Below are 19,311 nucleotides of genomic sequence, written 5' to 3' on the forward strand. Positions count from 1 at the left end.
CCCTCTCTCCCCCCAGTAACTCAGTTTGACCCATTTACTTGAGTCTTGTGGATTTTCCACATCTCCTCGTCTAAGTTGGCATTACAAGCTGTAACTAAGTATTGATAATGATTTAGTATTATGATCAGGCATTAATAACAAATCTGGATGATATTTAATCCTTTCTTTTGAGGGAATAATCAGATTAGGAGTGCTTTAATGTGGAGGTATTTATAGTTGGGGGTTTTTTTGTTTGTTTTTTTGTTTTTCAATACTTCTTTTTTCCCCCTTTTTAAACAAATACTGCTTTTCTTTTTCAGCATTTAGAAACTTGCCCTCGGGGGCGCCTGGGTGGCTCAGTGGATTAGGCCGCAACCTTCCGCTCAGGTCATGATCTCAGGGTTCTGGGATCGAGCCCCTCATCGGGCTCTCTGCTCCGCAGGGAGCCTGCTTCCTCCTCTCTCTCTCTGCCTGCCTCTCTGCCTACTTGTGATCTCTCTCTGTCAAATAAATAAATAAAATCTTAAAAAAAAAAAAAAAGAAACTTGCCCTCGTAGGAGAGAAGCATGCAAATTAGAGTTATACCTTTATTAAGATTTTTTTTTCATCGTATAGGAAGTATATTTACTTTTCTAGTTTTATTGAGGAAATAATTGGCATATGTCACTATAATTTTAAGGCATACAGCGTGGTGATTTAATTTTCACATACTGCGAAATGATTACTGCAGTAACATTTACCATCACTCTCATACTGATACAGTAAAAAAAAAAAAAAAATTTTTCTTCTTATAGTGAAAACTTACAGGATTTACTCTTTTAACTTTCTAATATATCCTACAGCAGTGTTGGTTGTAGTCATCATGTTGTATGTTACTAGTATTAGTTACTACTAGTAGTTACTAGTGACATACTAGTTGTATGATTATCTAGTACTTACTGGTTTTATAACTGGAAGTTTGTACCTTTTAGAAATACCTTCCTCCAGTCGTCCCCACATTCAGTAACCACCAGTCTTATTTCTCTTTTTTCAATACAAGTTTTTTAAAAAAAGTTACTAGTTTATTTCTTTTTTTTGGATTCTATGTGAGGCCACACAGTATTTTTTTACGTGAGACTGTATAGTATTTAGTATTTGTCTGTCTTAGTTGTTTACATGTGTTGGCTATTGTAAGTAATGCTGCCATGAACATGTGAACATGGAGGTACAGGTATCTTTTTGAGTTAGTGTTTTTGTTTCCTTTGGATATATTCCTAGAAGTGGACTTGCTAGGTCATAGGATAATTCCTTTTTAAATTTTTTGAGTATCCCCCATACTGTTTTCCATGGTGACTGTACGAATTTACAGTCTCATTAGCAGTAGACAAGGATCCCTTTTGTCCACATCCTTGCCAACCCTTGTTTGATCTCTTGTCATTTTGGTGATGGCCTTTCTAACAGGTGTGAGGTGATAGCTCATTGTGGCTTTAATTTGCGTTTCCCTACCAACTAGTGATGTCGAGCATCTTCTCATACACCTGTTGGTCTTTTGTATATCTTTGGAGAAATGTCTCTTGAGGTGTTTTGCTCATTTTTTAAGTTTTTAAAAATTTTAAAAAGATTTTATTTTTCAGAGAGAGTGAGCAAGCACAAGCTGAGAGCACAAGCAGGGCAGCAGGCAGAGGAGAAGCAGGCTCCCTGCGGAGGGAGCAGCCTGATGCGGGACTCCATGCCAGGACCCTGGAATCAGGACCTGGACCGCCCTGGCCCGGGGGTTTCAGTCATTAAGTGTCTGTCTTTGGCTTGTGGGATCGAGCTCTGCATTGTGCTCCCTGCTTGGTGGAGAGCCTGCTTCTCCCTTTCCCACTCCCCTGCTTGTGTTCTTTCTCTCACTGTGTCTCTCTCTGTCAAATAAATAAAATCTTTTTTTTTTTTTTTAAATATTTTATTTATTTATTTGACAGATAGAGATCACAAGTAGACAGAGAGGCAGGCAGAGAGAGAGAGAGAGAGGAGGAAGCAGGCTCCCCGCCAAGCAGAGAGCCCGACGCGGGACTCGATCCCAGGACCCCGAGATCATGACCTGAGCTGAAGGCAGCAGCTTAAACCACTGAGCCACCCAGGCGCCCCAAATAAATAAAATCTTTAAAAAAATTATGTATTTATTTATTTGAGAGAAAGAGAAAGTGTGCACCCATGTGCATGAGGGGAAGCGGAGGGAAAGGGCGAAGCAGACTCCCCACTGAGTGGGGAGCCCCCCATGTGGAGCTCAGTCCCAGGGTCCTGAGATCATGACCTGAGCTGAAGGCAGCCACCCAGGGCCCCCATTAATTTGTTAATTTTTAATGTATTTGTTTTTTGCCATTGAGTTGTTCTTTCTATATTTTGGATATTAACTCCTTATCTGATACATGGTTTGCAAATTTTTTTCCCATTCTGTAGGTTGTCTTTTCACTTTGTTGGTGGTTTTTTTTTTTTGGAAGTGCAGAAGGGTTTTAGTTTGATGTAGTCCCACTTGAGTTTTTGACTTTGTTGCTGGTACTTTATTTATTTATGTATTTATTGTTGCTGGTACTTTAGATGGTAATGATCACTACTGGCAAGGAGCTTTATTTTTGTGTCTTCATCTGGGAATTTCACGGTTTCAGGTCTTACATTTAAGTTTTTAATCTATTTTGCCTTTATTTTTGTGAGTGGGGCAGGATATGGGTCCAGTTAGATTCTTTTTTTACCTAGGGTATCCAGCTATTCTAGTACATTTATTGAAGAAATAGTCTTTTCTCCATTGAGTTTTCTTGTCAAATATTAGTTGATTGTGTATGCTTGAGTTTATTTCTGGCTCTCAGATCTGGTCCACTGTTTTTTTTTTTTTTTTTTCTGTTTAAAGGCCAGTACCATCCTGTTTTGATGCCTGTAGCTTTATAGTGTAGGTTGATAGTAGGAAGTGTGATGCCTCCGACTTCATTCTTGTTTCTCAAGATTATTTTGGCTCTTTGGAGTCTTTGCAGTTTCATACAAATTTTTAAGATTGCTTTTTCTCCTTTTGTAAAAAATACCATTGAAATCTTGGTAGGGATTGTACTGAATCTATAGCTGGCTTTTTGGTAATAGTGACATTTTAACTATATTTTTCCCACTTAATGAACATGGGATACTTTTCCATTTGTGTTATCTTTTTTTTTTAAAGTTTTTATTTTCAAGTAATCTCTACATCCAGTGTGGGGCTCAAACTTACAACCTTGAGATAAGTAGTCACACGTTCCACCAGTTGAGCCTGCCAGACACCCCCCCCCCCGCCATTTGTGTCGTCTTTTATTTTTTCATCCACGTTTTGCAGTTTTCAGAGTAGTGATCTTTCACTACTTAAATGATTTTTGTAAGTTAAATCTTAAATGTTTTTGTAAGTATCTTATGTTGGTGATGCCGTTGTAAATGGGATCAATTTATTTGTTTCTTTTTCAGAAAATTTGTTTTTAGTGTATAGAAATACTGCTGATTTTTGTATGTTAATTTTCTATCCTGCAACTTTCCTGAATTCACTGATTAGATCTAACCGTGTTTTGGTTGAGTCTTTAGGATTTTCTCCATATGAAATCATGTTATCTGCAAATAGAGACAATTTTACTTCTTTTTCAGTTATGTTGTATTTCCTTTTCTTGCCTGATTGCCATAGCTAGGACTTACAGTACTGTGTTGCATAGGAGAGGTAAGAGTGGGCACTCTTGTGCCTGATCTGATTGGAAAAGCTTTCAGCCTGTTCACCGTTGAGTATGATAGCTGTGGGAAGGCTTTTTTTCTTTTTTTTTTTTTTAAGATTTTATTTATTTATTAGAGAGAGAGAGAGCAAGCACAGGCAGACAGAGTTGCAGGCAGAGGCAGAGGGCGAAGCCGGCTCCCTGCCGAGCAAGGAGCCCGATGTGGGACTCGATCCCAGGATGCTGGGATCATGACCTGAACGGAAGGCAGCCGCTTAACCAACTGAGCCACCCAGGCGTCCCTTTTTCTTTTTTTTTTAAACACCTTTTTCCCCTGAATATTATTCTAAGTGTATTATATTTAATAAGTCATTTATATTTTAAAGTCATATTTGACTTGATGGTTTAAAAAATAATTTAAGAAACAGTCTTTCACTCATATCCTTAGCTCATCTTGTGTAGGATTGGGCGTACTTCTATCCTTTGCCTTGCATTTTTTTGTTCTTTTGTCTGGGTTTAATGTGAGCCATTTTAACTGTTAAAAAGACTGATACTTACATAATGAACAGTTGCGAACTCACCACTCAGCTTCAGTCATAAAACATCACCGGTGTCATTCTCTGATCACATCTGCCTTGCTCAACCCTAGAGGTAAGTACAGTTGTGAATTTGATGTTTATTTCTGTAGAGGTTTGATTTTCATACTCCTTTTATTTGAGATTACACAAGTAGTTTATTGTATCCATTAGTAATACTTCAAATAACTCATCCAACAGAATAAACCACTGTTAACAGTTTTGTGATTAAAATGTATCTGTGCACATAGATAGGTGTTGATGGGAAACATGGCTATTTTTTTTCCTGCAAAGCGATTTGTGTACACTGTTAGATTTCTAGGGGTCACTTTCCTACACAAACACAAGCATGCAGCTGCACAAGAAGGCATATACAAGGATATTTATAGCTTGTTGGTTACAGTGAGCAGTTTGGAGACCTAAATATTCTAGTCAGAAATACAGAAATGTAGAAGTGTATCAAGGATATTTGTAGCTTACTGGCTAAGAGAACTGTTTAAGAATATCCTCAATATCTCAGGAATAGGGGACGGATTAAATAAAATGTATCCATATTATGAGGCAATTAAAGGGAGTGGGGTAGCCTACTTGTCCACGCCCGGATGTGGGTGCTGACATGGGACATTTCCATCACATCTACAGTTATCACTTTTTCAGCACAAAAGGCTCACAGGATTTCCAGTTAACTGGGCCATTCTGGTTATCTTCAGCAGACTAATGCTGCTATTTGTGGCTTTCTGTTTCTTTAAGTTGAGAGTTGAATATTTTCTGTCTTGTGGGAATGTTTTGTATTTCATGGACCATCCTATGGTCTTGTGACAGTTTTAGTTGGTGGTGATTGTCAAAATGGGATTCTAGCCTTAATCTCTTGTCTGGAGATACTAAGCTTATAGTAAGTAAAAAACTATGGGGTGCTTGGGTGGCTCAGTGGGTTAAAGCCTCTGCCTTCAGCTCAGGTCATGATCCTGGGATCCGGGGATGGAACCCCGTATCAGGCTCTGCTCACCAGGGAGCCTGCTTCCTCTTCTCTCTCTGCCTGCCTCTTTGCCTACTTGTGATCTCTGTCTGTCAAATAAATAAATAAGTAAAAAATCTTTAAAAAAAAACAAAAAACCATTTTTCAAAAAAGGGTTTTAAAAGATTGCATATTCTAGCGAAGTCAGGGAGTCCCGCCGTCTGTTCTGTTCTCTGGCGTACTGGGTACAGGGAACGTCAAAGAAGACAGTTGAGCTCTCAAGTCTGTTAGGGAGGTTGACAAGTGACCAAGTTACTTGTATAGGAATGGGACACATGGGAGGCCGAGAGGCACAGATGTTAATATAATGGAGCCCGGCTCCTCGGCTGGGATGTGTGTCATTGCTCAAAAGGAGGAGAGCCAGCGGAGCATTGGTGGTGGGGGCTCATGCCGAAACGAGGCCGCCCGTTGAGTTCCCGGGGGCACTAACTGCTGTGGCAGAGTATTACGGAAGTACTTCGTAGGCACTGAGTTTAGGACTGGAGAGGGCACAAGGAATGTTTTCCGAGAGAAGGTAATAATACCCAAGGTATTATTTATTATAGTTGTATATTATTATATATATATTACATTTTGATATATATTCTGTATTATATCTCTGGTATACACTACTAGAGATATCTGTCACCCACAGAGATTGAGCAGTCCCCGGGCTTCCTCTGTGTCCTACAAGTGGTTCAGTGTGAGGCTGGAGCAGTGGGGGTGAGGGGAAGGAGGGCCGAAGCGCTGAGTCTTGAGAACTTGTGGAGGTTGGCCAGGTTTCACAGGCACGTGGAGGGAGACTGGATGTTCCCAGTGACCGCCCGGGGCGGCTGGGGGGAGGTGGGCAGCCAGCTCCTCATCCTCAGGCCTCTCTAAGCACTCAGGCACTTGGGTATGTAGATGCAGCCTCCAGGTACATTCCTAACACCCTTCCTAGTGAGTGGGAAGGGGTTTCTTTCTAAACTCCTCTTGAGGAAATTCTGGAACTGCCTCTGTGATCGAATGGTGGAGGCAAAGGTAATAAATCCTAACTTTTGCCATAAATTGTGTGGTACTGGTTGACTCATGAGCACTAGCCGGGGAGAACTTTGTGTTAGAAGGGGCACCTGAGCTTAGATGTGAACTTCTGAAAATCCTACTAACGTTTGGGTAAGTTCTTGTCATTTACAGGGTCTTGCTGTCCTGCCTGCCATTCGGTGCTCTCATGACCTTGCCAAGGATGGCACAGGTTAAAAAGTGGCATGGCCGTGAGAGAGGAGCTAGGACAGAGACCCAAGCTGTGGATGCTGAAGCCTGCACTTTAATTTTTTTTTAAAATAGATTTTATTTTATTTATTTGAAGGCAGAGATCACAAGTAGGCAGAGAGGCAGGCAGAGAGAGAGGAGGAAGCAGGCTCCCTGCAGAGCAGAGCCCTATATGGGGCTCCATCCCGGGACCCTGGGATCAAGACCCAAGCCGAAGGCAGAGGCTTTAACCCACTGAGCCACCCAGGCGCCCCAAAGCCTGCACTTTTTACTACACTGGCCAGCCTTCCTCTTTATTTTTTTTTTTTTTTTGCCTGGTAACCACCTTGTGCTTGGTCACAGGTGGAGAGTAAGTGACTTAAGATATCTTAGCTGGATTAGGCAGCCTTTACTGTCCAAAGGGCCAATGAGGCCTCAGTATATTGAAGCCTTGGAAGTGTTGAGTCACCTGTTAAGGGATCTCTGACTGGTTTTGGACATTGTGTAACAGGGACAAGGTTTATTTTCTTTTTTTTTTTTTTTTTCTTTTTTACAGATAGAGAGAGAGAGAGAGAGAGATTACAAGTAGGCAGAGCAGCAGCCAGAGAGGGGAGGAAGCAGGCTCCCTGCCAAGCACAGAGCCCGATACGGGGCTCGATCCCAGAGACCCTGAGATCATGACCTGAGCTGAAGGCAGAGGCTTAACCCACTGAGCCACCCAGGCGCCCCTTTATTTTCTGAGTTGCTAAGGTTTTGAACCCTTGTGGTAAAATAGAAGAATATGGGCATTAGAGCCAGGCTTGAGGGTTGGGATCCCTGCTGTCTCAGGTTTCTTAGTTTCTTTCTTTTCTTTTTTAGGATTTATGTATTTACTTATTTGTCAGAGAGAGAGAAGGCACGTGCACTGCACTGGGTTCACAGGCAGGGGGAGTGGCAGACAGAAGCCGACTTCCTGTTGACCAGGGAGCCCAATGTGGGACTTAATCCTGGGACCCCTGGGCTCATGACCTGAGCTGAAGGTGGACACTTAACCGACGGAGCCACCCATGTGTCCCTCAGTTTTCTCATCCTTCATATGGGGATAATAATTCCTAATAGGATTATTTTGGGTAATAAGCAAGATAATACATGTAAAGTCCTTTGAGTAACGCTGGGTACCTATTAGATGATTAAGCAGTTAATATGTGGTTTCCCCTTCCTTTCTCCCCTCCCCAAGTTAGACTCCCCTGCCCCCCCATCCCCATTCTCATTGATTGCTCCCTCATCTAAACTAAAAGGCTCCAGGGCTATAATGTGCTTATTGTGGATCACTTGGGATTTTGGGTGTCAATCCCAGTTCCCGAGTCCTGCCCCTCTCCGTTCTGTGGACGTGTTTGTCAAGTGATAGGCCCTCATTGCTAGTTGGGAAGATACAGTGGTGGTAAATTCGAAGCCTTCTTTACCCTCTTGGGCTTCATGCCATGGGAACTCAAGGCCCCTTTTGTTAAGTTACCATTAACCCTGGGCCTGGGTTTCTAATGCACTTCCCCTCCTGTGCTCCAGCTCTAAGCAGAAGAGTTGGACTGCTCAGGTGTTTTTCTGGAGTCCATTCAGTTTAGGTCTTTCCTTTTAAAGTAACTTCACTGATACCGATGTGCCCCTGAATTGCTTTTTACTCTACAGGGAGGGCATATTGCCTGTTCGACTCCTGGGGTTGATACCCCATCTTTCCATAGCCTTCTGGTGCTTCTGTTTTGTGGCTTCTGTGGTCACCTGCCTGCTTAGGTTGCTCTTTCCTGAGGGGTGTTTGGAATGAGGAAGGAGTGGGATGTGTGGTAGCCCATAGTGGTCTTTTTTGGATTAGGCATTCACGTCACACACTTTTTAGTTTTTTTCTGTTGATTCTACCAGGGCCAGAACTCACTGCCAGAGATTGCAAGGCAGGACGTCTGGTTGGGGGTATTGTGTATGTGTTTTCATACCGCTCTCCGGATAAGTCTGATTTGCATCTATGGTTGAGAGCCAGTGATTGGATAATTGAACCAGATTGTGTTCTTACTCTTGGGGTAACTTTGCTTTGCCTTTTTTTTTTTTTTTTTTTGTTCTGCATTGGGTTTTTCGTTTGTATGTGTTGGTGGTTGTCTTGAGGAGGGAGAGAATGATACTGAACAAATGAGACTTAGTGGATCCAGACTGGTTAACCTGCGTGTGTCACCTTGGGAGACTTGCTTAATTATTTCTGAGCTTTCGTTTTTCCTCATCTGAGTGAAGGAGAAAATAATATCCCTCTTTGGGAGTTTTATTAAAGAACTAACCTATACAAATTAAGTGGTAAATGGCATGATCTAAGCACTCAGGAAATTGTAGATAGTAGGGAGGTTGGGAGTGATAATAATGACATTATTTGCAGTATAAAAATACAAATCTGAATTTGAAGATTTTGATTTTGTATTACCAGAATTAATTCTCTGCTTTCATTTTACTGCTTTTTAAAAAAACAGATTCTACAAAAACAGATTTATGTGCAGTTCTTAAATCTTAATTTTTTTTTTCCCTTAAGTCACTCAGCATCTGAAGAAGCTTCCGGTTCAGACTCAGGCAGCCAGTCGGAGAGTGAGCAGGGCAGTGATCCAGGAAGTGGACATGGCAGTGAGTCAAATAGCAGTTCTGAGTCTTCAGAGAGCCAGTCGGAATCTGAAAGTGAGTCGGCGGGTTCCAAATCCCAGCCAGTCCTTCCGGAAGCCAAAGAGAAGCCAGCCTCTAAGAAGGAACGGATAGCGGATGTGAAGAAGGTATCTGCTTTGCTATACAGAGAAAGTGTGCTGCGAGCTAGGACCAGCTAGCAGACCTCTGTTTCCCATGGAAAACTTATGAGTTAATCTGGGTAATAAAAACCGTAGCTACCTTTTGTAATCATCTGTTGCCTGTGGATATAAACAGGGACTGCTTTGTGTTCTGTTTGATATAGTAGACACAGGGCCATAAGGAAAATAATTACATGAACCGTCAAATTACAAAGCAAAAAGGCACATTTTTATAATTTTTTTTTTTTTTTTTTTGAAGAGTGAGCAAGCTAGTTGGGGGAAGGGGCAAAGGGCGAGGGGGAAAGAGAGAATCTTCAGTGGGGTCCATCCCCAGCACGGAGCCGGACACAGGGCTTGATTTCATGATCCTGAGATCATGGCCTGAGGTGAAATCAAGAATCGGACGCTTAACCAGCTGAGGCACCCAGGCACCCCTATAGTTTTGGTTTTTAACATTTAAAAAGGTAATAGTCAATACTGAACAATACTAGAGAGAATTACTGATGGATGATTATGGAATGTTAGTTAGCTTAGTGATGGATGATAACAATTCAAGAATAAGGATAGTTTTTTTGTATCTGAAGGATGGAAGAGAAATACTTCTCTTCGGAAGAAAGTTATTTGCATCTAGGCAGTGTAGGTATTATGAACATGGAAGAGTCTTCTAGCAAAGAATGCAAACAAGCCAAAATTCTAAGTGCATAGTGTGGTCTCACTGAGGCACAAACTTTGAAGTGCATTCCTTTTAGGGAAAAATTAATGAGTTGGCCTAATTAATCACAAGAATGCAGCCAATCTTTTAAAATTCCATTTTGAGACAGTTGTATTTGAATCACTGAAAATAGAAAAGAATATTCTTTTAGAAATTTAAGAATAAAATGCCCTAATGAAATAAAAAGCTTTATGTTGAATCAGTTTTTATTCTTCTAAATAGAAATCTAAGCACACGTTTTTGTAGTACAAACAATTTAAAATTACCTGCAGGTTCTGCAGAAGAGCTTCAACAGATGCGCTGTGAGGGATGGGAAAAGGAAAGCTGTCCTTGCTACTTTAGTTAACAGAGGAGTGACTTCCAGACACTCAACTACTGTACCTGTTGCCTGCTCATTGTATGGGTGAACCTTTCACAAGAGGGAATATATGTAGAAACACCTGTTAGAGGTTTTGTTCTGAGTATCACTAAACTCAGACTTACTGCCCAGGTTTGTAGCGGAAGGCTTTTCTCAGTGATCTTCAGAGTGTAGTGTTAGAGCCTGGTTTCCTCTACATCTAGATCAGGTGCTCTTTTCAGAACACCACCACACAATTTTGAGGGAAATATAATGGGTGGGAAAAGTCTGGATATGACCTTCATCTGTGCAGTGGAGATTTCTTGACTTGCAGAGAGTGAAGGGAACCATGAAAACTATTATTTAACATAGTGCTTAAAACATCATTGAGATCATGTTGATCAGGATTCACAGTGGTTAAGTTTTAAGACCTTATATATTTAATCTTATATGAAAAAATAAAGGGAACTAAGAAGGGAAATCATGACTAAGACTGAATTTCATAATGGAAGTACAGCTTCAGTCAGAAATATCAGAAATATTAAAATATACTTCCAAAGTTAAGGTGATCAATTCCAAGAAGTTAAATAGTAAGGTTAATGCATGGATGGGTGTTCTAACCAGTGAGAATGATTGGATTTTGACTTTAAGGATATTATTCTAAAATGAGAACTTCTGAGGAATCTCTTCGTTTTCTGTATACAGAGAACAATGTCCCTTTACATGGTAGCTTTTTTACTGAAGGGTGAATTAGATGTTGTGGCCCTCAAAAGGACAGAGGTGAACTCAGGATGATATTAGTATTGTACATTATGGTATAATATAGTCCCAGGAGTTGAGCCTGGATTCCTAGCATTTTAAAATGATAAAACTCATCAATGGTCTTCTCAGTGATTTAGCAGTCCGAGTTTATAAAAGCTCCTTAAATACCTGTGCTGAGTAAAGAAATTTCATAGCCCTCACACAGGTCCAAGAAGGGGTCAGGGTTGAGGTAGAGGTTGGGTTTGGCATGGCTAGGTAAACCTTTTTGTCCCCTTTCTTTCTCTTCCAGATTTGTTCAGTGTTCTGCTGCCTCTCTCACCTAGATTTCCTGCCACTGCTTGTTCCTAACTCTGGTTGGGCACTTTGTCCTCTCAGCTCTGAGATCATTTTAAGGCCATTATGGATTTGTCACCTTTATAAACTGAGAACACTAGATTCCATGATAAAATTGGATTCTTGTTCTAATATGCTTTTTCCTAGAACATCTTGCTTGTTTTCTTTGGAGGCCTTGGTTTTCTTCAGTTTACTTGGCTTTTTTTTTTTTTTTTTTTTTTAAGGCACTTTAGTAATATCCTCCCTTGCGTTAATGACATTCTGTTTTTTCTGAGTTGTCTTTCATCAGTTTTGTATTTTTTGGGGTCCACACTTCATGAGTCTCAGCCAGGGGCTTCTGTGGCTTCACTTTCTAAATATTTTCATGAGATTTGCTGTTACCCATATTTTGACAACAAACTCACATTTCTAATCTTGGCTCTTAGGCATTTCTTCTACATGTTTATTAACATCTTCATTTCAGTGTTCCCACACTCCATCCAAATTCATTTTGCCTCTGTGTAACTGATTTCATTAGAAGAACGCCATGATATACTTGGTAATAATTATCTGTGGGAAGGAGACCGAGGTTGGGGTTATAGACACTCACAGAGGTTTTGTGGGGCCTTCTACATTTTTTCTATAGATTTGTTGATTTGAGTCTTTTTATAAGATGATGTTGGTATATTGTGGGGAAAAAAAAACTGTCTCTCCAGCTAAGCTCTCCTACTTAATTAATTTTTGGTAGAAAAAGGTGGTTTTATGAAGGCACGGGAACAGGACCCATAGATAGAAAAAGAGCTGCCTACTTACTTATTTTGAGATTTTATTTTATTTAAGTACTCTGTACAAGCAACTTGGGGCTTGAACTTAGAACCCTGAGATCAAGAGTTGTATGTAACTGAGCCAGCCAGGTGTTCCTACTTTTTTCTTTAATTACTAGTGAAGATTGTTACTAAAAATCAAGTCCCCAAAACCAGGCAGAGGGTAATTACTGTTGAGAATAAAATAGAATGATCCAGAGAAAGATTGGCAGTGGTGCTCATTTCTGGAACTTCTGGCTAAGTGTCAGAAATGCCCAATATGCGTGCTTCTGGCATGAATGCATCCTGAGGAATTTAAAGAAATAGACAAATGTTCTGATCCTTATTTAACTAGAATTGTCGGGGACTTGCTTGTTTTTTGAGCTCCCAGATAGGTCAGTGTACAGTCACACCTGAAACTGGAAAGCATTAGGGACTTAAAATTCATCAGTAAAAATTTTGTCTTTAGTGGAAACCTTGCCGTATTACTCAACCAAGTTCATATTTTAATGACCATTAATCAGCATGCCATGTAGTTCGAGAGCCATTCAGCAAAGAAGAGGCATTGTTAAACTTCACTGTGTTCAGGATAATACAGGTAGCACTTTATTATCTCTAAACAAAGCTAACAAAACAACCCTTTCGATACTTAGTTACTTGAATTTTTTTTAGATGGAGATATATGTTTCAGTAATGAAAATAGTAAATGGGGGATCAAGAAAAAAGGATTCACATATGGTCTATTAATTTTACAGATGTGGGAAGAATATCCTGATGTTTATGGGGTTAGGAGGTCAAACCGAAGCAGACAAGAACCATCACGATTTAATATTAAGGAGGAGGTAAGAAAAAGAAATGGGTTAGGAGGATACATTTAAACTCCTTGTCTTACCTCATCCTTTTCAACTCTGGTGTGTATGTTCCCATTAACATGAGCTTTAGGCCTGAGAATTAAGTGACTCTGTTGCAAGCTTTCTCAGCCTAGAACTTCAAGGAAAACCACAGGTGTCTTTTAAAGAAAAGAAATTTACCAGGAAGATTGTGTCACAACGAATGTTTTAGTAGAGTGTTAGAGTATTATACAGTATTGGCCTCACATCTTTATTTTCATTTTTTTTAGTGTTTCTGGATTTCAAGTGAAGTTGATGATTGCAAGAAGTTTATCTTTTAAAATACCTAGTTTCTAAATCTCCTAGATTTTGTTAAATGAGTCACTTGCTTGGTAAATGTGATAATGGACATAGTTTCAGATTTATTTTCTGAGAAAGGAAGGAGAGTTTGTTTAACCTAAGTAATGTGTTTTAACTAATTCATCAAATTTGCTTCTGTTTTTAGTGTGCAGTATAAAATACTTCACACATATAACTCTGATCTAATTGTGAGAGATTGAACGGATTGGTGATTTTTAAAAATTGGTATTATGCACTGGGTTCTTTTGTTTCTATAGCATCAGACTTTTCTCACCTTTCTCAGTTTGTGTGGTATTTTTGTCCATTCTTACCTCTATATTGGGTTTATAGACCACATTCTGAAGAGATGCTCTTTTATGTCTCCGTGAAATGGCCCCTTTCTGCGTTCTTAGGAGGACTTTGCTATTCTTAACTATGTAACATCCTTCTGATGAAGGTGAAATGTTAATATCCAGAGGTTAGTGAGTTGGGTGGATTTTGGTAAATGTACTTTACAGATCTAATTGACTATAATATCCACATTGCCTTCATGGTGTTTTATTTTGAATGACCTCTGAGTGGTTTGCCTTAGCTTTCTTTTTCCTCGGTGTCTAGGCCTAGGTTCCTGAGCATGTTGGTTACAACCAGTCCCATAGTTGAGTCACTCTTGTCCTCTTTTGTATATAAATTAACACATTCTCGGTAGGGCATAAGACTTAACAGCAGCAGGAATATTTGCCAGTTTCCCTAAGTTTGGGGGGAAAGAGCTGTTCAGGTGTTTCTGACTATATAAACTTTCCTTGGCCTAGTGCTGTCAGGCCATACAGCAGAGCACTGTCAGCTCGTGATCGAACATGCTCTTTAATGAGTCTGAAATGGAATAGATCAGTAGGTCAGCACCTTTAATGGCACACTAAATGTGGCATTTTCACATGATATTCGAGATCTGCAGTATCCAGTATGGTTGCCACTAACATGCGGCTTTTAAAATTTGTATTAAAGTCCAGTTAAAGGAAGGATTCTGTTCTTAGCCGCACTAGGCACATTTCAGGGGCTCAGCAGTCCCCTGTGGCTGCTGGCTACTAGATTGGATCCTGCTGATACAGAACATTTCTATCATCACAGAGAATTTTATTGGGCCATGCCCTTGTAGAAGTGAAGCCGAGAGAAATATTTCCTGGTGTTAGAGGTAACTCTGTTATAACAGACAGATTAATTCAAAGGAAAAGATGAGCGCCACCGAACACAGGGTTCTTTTGTCTGAAAGCTCATGTCGAATGATGTTATTATGGAGCAGATTGTTGAATCAGGGGTTCGTGTTGTCCCTGAGAACTGTGAATTAAAGCCTGTGATCATTTCTCCCCCCTCACACACTGAAGGCAAGTAGCGGGTCTGAGAGTGGGAGCCCAAAAAGAAGAGGCCAGAGGCAGCTGAAGAAACAGTAAGTCTTTCATGGGGCACGTACTTCACACAGGGGTTTTGAGCACGTCCACTTCTGTGGGGCTGCCTTCGTCATGTGGTAGTCCACTCCGGGTCCCAGAGTCTGCTGCCCCTCCTGCTGTTGTGGGCCACTGTCTGCTGTGTCCCGCTGCCTCAGCAGCCCAGAGGCCCCATCTTGTATGTGTCCCATGTGTCTTGGGCCACAGCTTATCCCACCTGGTGAGCCCATTAGCCCCACTGTGGTTTTCTTTAAAATGTGCACAAATTCTATTGTGATTGAACAAGGAACAAATGTAGATTTGCTTTTTTTCCCTTTTCATGTGGTTCTGACTGGACACCCAGTGTAGTATGAAGTTTCTCACTGTTGTTACTATGTACTTTTAATACTGCAGTTCACAAGCCAGAAAATTTTAATTCTTGGGCTTATGTGAAATTCCTTTAGAACATAGATTATATATTTATTATATATATATAATTTATATATTTATTATTTTTAAAATTTACAAATTCTACTTAAGGTGAAAAAAATATTTTTATTTATATTTTTTAGAATTTAAAAATCATCCTTGGAGGGGGTCTGGATCTCTGACAGTCTGAATTCTACAGCCCATCTCCTCAGGGGCTGCATTTGAAAATGGAGATACTGAAATCCTGGCAGACAAATTCGGGGTTTCTCATAGTAAATAGTTGTCCATGGTGCCTATTAAAATAGAACCCCAGTTGTAGATATCTCTGCCCTAAAATATTAGTACTCCTTAATAAGTTTTTGGCCTTAGGCAAAGGAGTTTGAATTTTTTAAACCCGTTTTCTCATTTTCCAAAATAGAGTAATACTTGTTCTGCCAACCTAACAGGGTTGTTGGAAACTATGCTAGGGAAAGTCAAGTATTTCGTATTGCCCTCCCTAGGGCACTTCCAATTTTCATTTGTGTTTTAAATATTTAATTAGCGTTGGAGGAGAAACTGTAGGTAGGCCTGTACTTCTTGACATCTTAAAAGGCTTTTGTTCTACTCCAGTCCCATGGCCTGCTTAGGAAGCTCTTCTGGTCTAATGGCCTTTTGGGGGCCTTTGGGAAGTCCACGCACGTGGTCTTTTCTCCACCCTCTGGCTACGTTTAGATACCTGACTGGTATCTAAATGGTGCTGTGCTTGAAAACCTCCATAACCTACTTTAAGGGCCTTCTCTGGGTGTGCAGAAGCCCACTGGCTTCTTATTTTCCTCCAGTCATTCTGAGAGTTCTCTAAAGTTGACAGCCCTCAGTGGCCTTCCTTCTCCTGAGTAGAACTTCTTAGTTTCCTTTCAGAGGCCTGTATCTTCTGTAAGGCTGCTTCCCGGCCCCAGGTTCTTCCTTAGGAACTCGTAAGAGCTGTGGGAGTTCCTTCCCTTCATACTTGTTTGTGTGGGAGCACTGGGCTAGCCTCACTTCCTGCCATCCACTGTGCAGCTGGTGAGTACTGGGGCTTATGAGGAGCTTTTCTCCCGAGTCAGTTAATGAGCAGGATTAATTGGAGGAGGTGGTGCTACAGTGACTAACGTTGGAAGGCACAGCACTAAAGGGGGCCCTCCGAGATCTGAACAAGCTCAGTAGAACCTAGTGTGGGGGCACATGGATTTCAGAATTGACTCAGAGAGTGGAGATTTTGAGTATTAGCACAGGGAAATGCTTTTCTGAAACCCTGCTGACTCTACCTCAGATTTTGAAGTTTTATTTTTTTTTTTTTAAAGATTTTATTTATTTATTTGACAGAGAGAGATCACAAGTAGATAGAGAGGCAGGCAGAGAGAGAGGAGGAAGCAGGCTCCCTGTGGAGCAGAGAGCCCGATGCGGGGCTCGATCCCAGGACCCTGAGATCATGACCTGAGCCGAAGGCAGCGGCTTAATCCACTGAGCCACCCAGGGGCCCCGATTTTGAAGTTTTTTTAAAGGAGCTATTTTTATTAACTTTATTTTTTGCATTCAAACTTTAAAAAAGCTCTGAGAACAAAAATAGTGTAAGGAATGCCTGTGTACTTTACCCACATTTGCCATTGGTTACTCCTTTTGCCCCATTTGCTTTATTGCTGTGGGTCCTTTTCTTTGTATATATTCATACATGCACATGCACATAATAGTTTTTCTGATCCACTTAAGACTAGGATTGACACACATTGTGGCCTTTTACCCCTAAATACTGAAGTCTGGATTTCCTTAGAAGACCACTGTTCTTCCTACGTACGGGGTAGTTTTAATATAAATTGATTTAACATTGCTAAAATACTTTTGTCTAATTCATATTCCCATTTTGTTAATTGACCCAGTAATGTCTTAAAACATTTCCTCCCTCCACTGCAGGGTCCCATCTAGGGTTAGATATTTTATGTAAGTGGTCAGGTTTCTTCACAGCACTTTCACAGTGCTTTCACACTACTTTGCTTTCATGACTTTGGCATTTTTAAAGAATAGAGTCTCACAAGGGACTAACTCCCTAGAGTCACAATAATGTGAATTAGCATTTTAAAAATTCAGAATTTACACAGTGTAATGTTCCTATATAATACTGAAAACATTTTTCAAGTTAGTTGGCAATGTTAAAATTTTGAGAAATGGTACTTAAGAGTCCAGATTTCTAGCTGCTTAGAAAAATCTGTCAGTGCTGGCCCCATAACAGTGGTCTTTATAACCTGATGGACTAGGAGTTCTCCATTTGACCCCATTTACAGACCTTGCCTGGCCCAGTGGGTATTTCAGTTGTAACCCCTAACCTAGTCATATTAACCAATACAATTTTTCATTTATTTAACCCATTCCTGCTGTTTCAATCATGGAACTGTTAACCCATGCCGTACTTATTAATGTTGTCCAGATTTGTGAAAAGTTGTATAGGATTTTTGCTGACTCATGGTCCCATCAGTGCTTCAAACCACTCTAGAATGGTTTCAGAACCTTTTCTTTCAACTGTAATTTAAAAAAAAAAAATGTGTTCACTGTAAGTCACTTGAAGTTTTTCTCCTGGGATCATAGGTTTTTTTTCCCCCCAGTGCTTTGAGTTGGAACTCTGTCACAAACTCATGACACAGTGGAGGAGAATCTGTTAGCTCCAGATTTTCCTTTTTCATTGGAACTTCTTCCTGAAAGGCCTTTTTTTCTGGGAAAATGTACTGAAAATACATTAAGTTTAAGCAGCTCTTTTCTTCTTTTTGTGATCTGCCTTCTAAAAGTAGAGGAGAGAGGAACCCCCTTCTTTGGGCTTTTAATGATGATTAGTAGGACTCTTGGCCACAATTTAGGCCTGTTTTATTTATGAAGGAATTTTGTGCATTCCCTCCTTCACAGCTGTTTAGATTTGATTTGTGTCGTAGGATCTGCGTTCTGCCTTTTTCCAATAAAGGAACAAAACTATACCTCCTTAGCTTGCATTCTGACTTTTTCATGTCTATTTACATTGCCTTGGAGCCTCAGTGGCCAAATCTTAGTATTTTTCTCCCCAGTTTCCAAGATTTTGGTAAACATTTCCTTGATTCCTTCTTAGGGAATCCCGCTGATGCCCTCTTAGGGCTGGATCTGGCAATTCAAGTCTCCTTTGACATGTGAAAATTTTATCAATCATAGTCTTGTATTTTATTTTTATTTTTTAAAGATTTTATTGATCTGTCAGAGAGAGTGAGAGCACAAGTGGGGCAGAGGCAGGCAGAGGGAGAGGGAGAAGCAGGCTCCCTGCTCAGCTTGGAGCCCAGTGCAGGACTCGATCCCAGGACCCTGGATCACGACCTGAGCCAAAGGCAGATGCTTAACTGACTGAGCCTCCCAGGCGTCCCAATCACAATCTTATATTTTAGACAACTTGTAATTGTAGCCTGACTTGTAATGTATGGCTTAGGGAGTCATCATCCTAAAATTTGCATTATATATAAGAAACCAATGATCTAAGAGAGCCCTTGACATCTGCAGGGTTGGGAAGTAATCTTTTTATAGCTGATCACTCTTCTCACCTCTTCTTTATACAAAGGGACTCAGTGTCACTAATCCTTACTTACTTTTTCCCCTGTTCTAGAAAGTTCAAACAAAATTTAAAATTATCCAGCCAGTTTCAAATACATGTACAAATATAGGCCAAAAGCCTTCAGTTGTTCAGATCTCCCGGAACGTGTAGCTTGTCTTCCTGATTCTGTGGTCTTCACTGGGTTATGATTGAAAGGAGGAGGGCTGGAGGTTTGACATGGAATGCCAAATACCTTGTTCTCACCTGGGCCAGTTGTTTTGCTCAGTTATTGTACATTCTCATACTGGAAGATGCTCAGTCTTCCCAGTTGTCCATAAGTTTATACACCTGCAATTTAACTGGAAAACTCTAGCCTCAACACAAAATAAGGTTACTGCCATTATAGTCTCAGAGTTGTAGAAGTGGACCCCTTAGCTGCCTTGATTTAGGTTCTCAGTTCCTGTGGCGTTAGGTAAATTATAAGTAATATTTGACCGTGGATCTTTCTCATCTGATCTGCTCTCCCTTACATCTTAGTTGTTTTATGTTCTTTCAAGCTGTTTTCCTGTGAAACCACTTTGGTT

The 19,311-nt window shown here is 40.5% G+C and overlaps 1 protein-coding gene across 3 annotated transcripts in view; it reads left to right on the top strand.

Annotated features, from left to right (window-relative positions):
• CHD2 (chromodomain helicase DNA binding protein 2) overlaps positions 1 to 19,311 on the top strand; it is a 119,341-nt gene that overhangs the window by 15,797 nt on the left and 84,233 nt on the right. For 2 of the 3 annotated variants that reach the window (XM_046008467.1, XM_046008465.1), the window contains exons 3-5: positions 8,989 to 9,220; positions 12,914 to 13,000; positions 14,707 to 14,768. In XM_046008467.1, the coding sequence (XP_045864423.1) occupies positions 8,989 to 9,220; positions 12,914 to 13,000; positions 14,707 to 14,768 (381 nt within the window). Of the gene's footprint in view, positions 1 to 8,988; positions 9,221 to 12,913; positions 13,001 to 14,706; positions 14,769 to 19,311 lie in introns of those variants that run through there. The other variant, XM_046008468.1, reaches the window with a different exon arrangement.

The sequence above is a fragment of the Meles meles genome, chromosome 6 (genome assembly GCF_922984935.1).
Source record: "Meles meles chromosome 6, mMelMel3.1 paternal haplotype, whole genome shotgun sequence".
NCBI classification, from domain to species: domain Eukaryota; kingdom Metazoa; phylum Chordata; class Mammalia; order Carnivora; family Mustelidae; genus Meles; species Meles meles.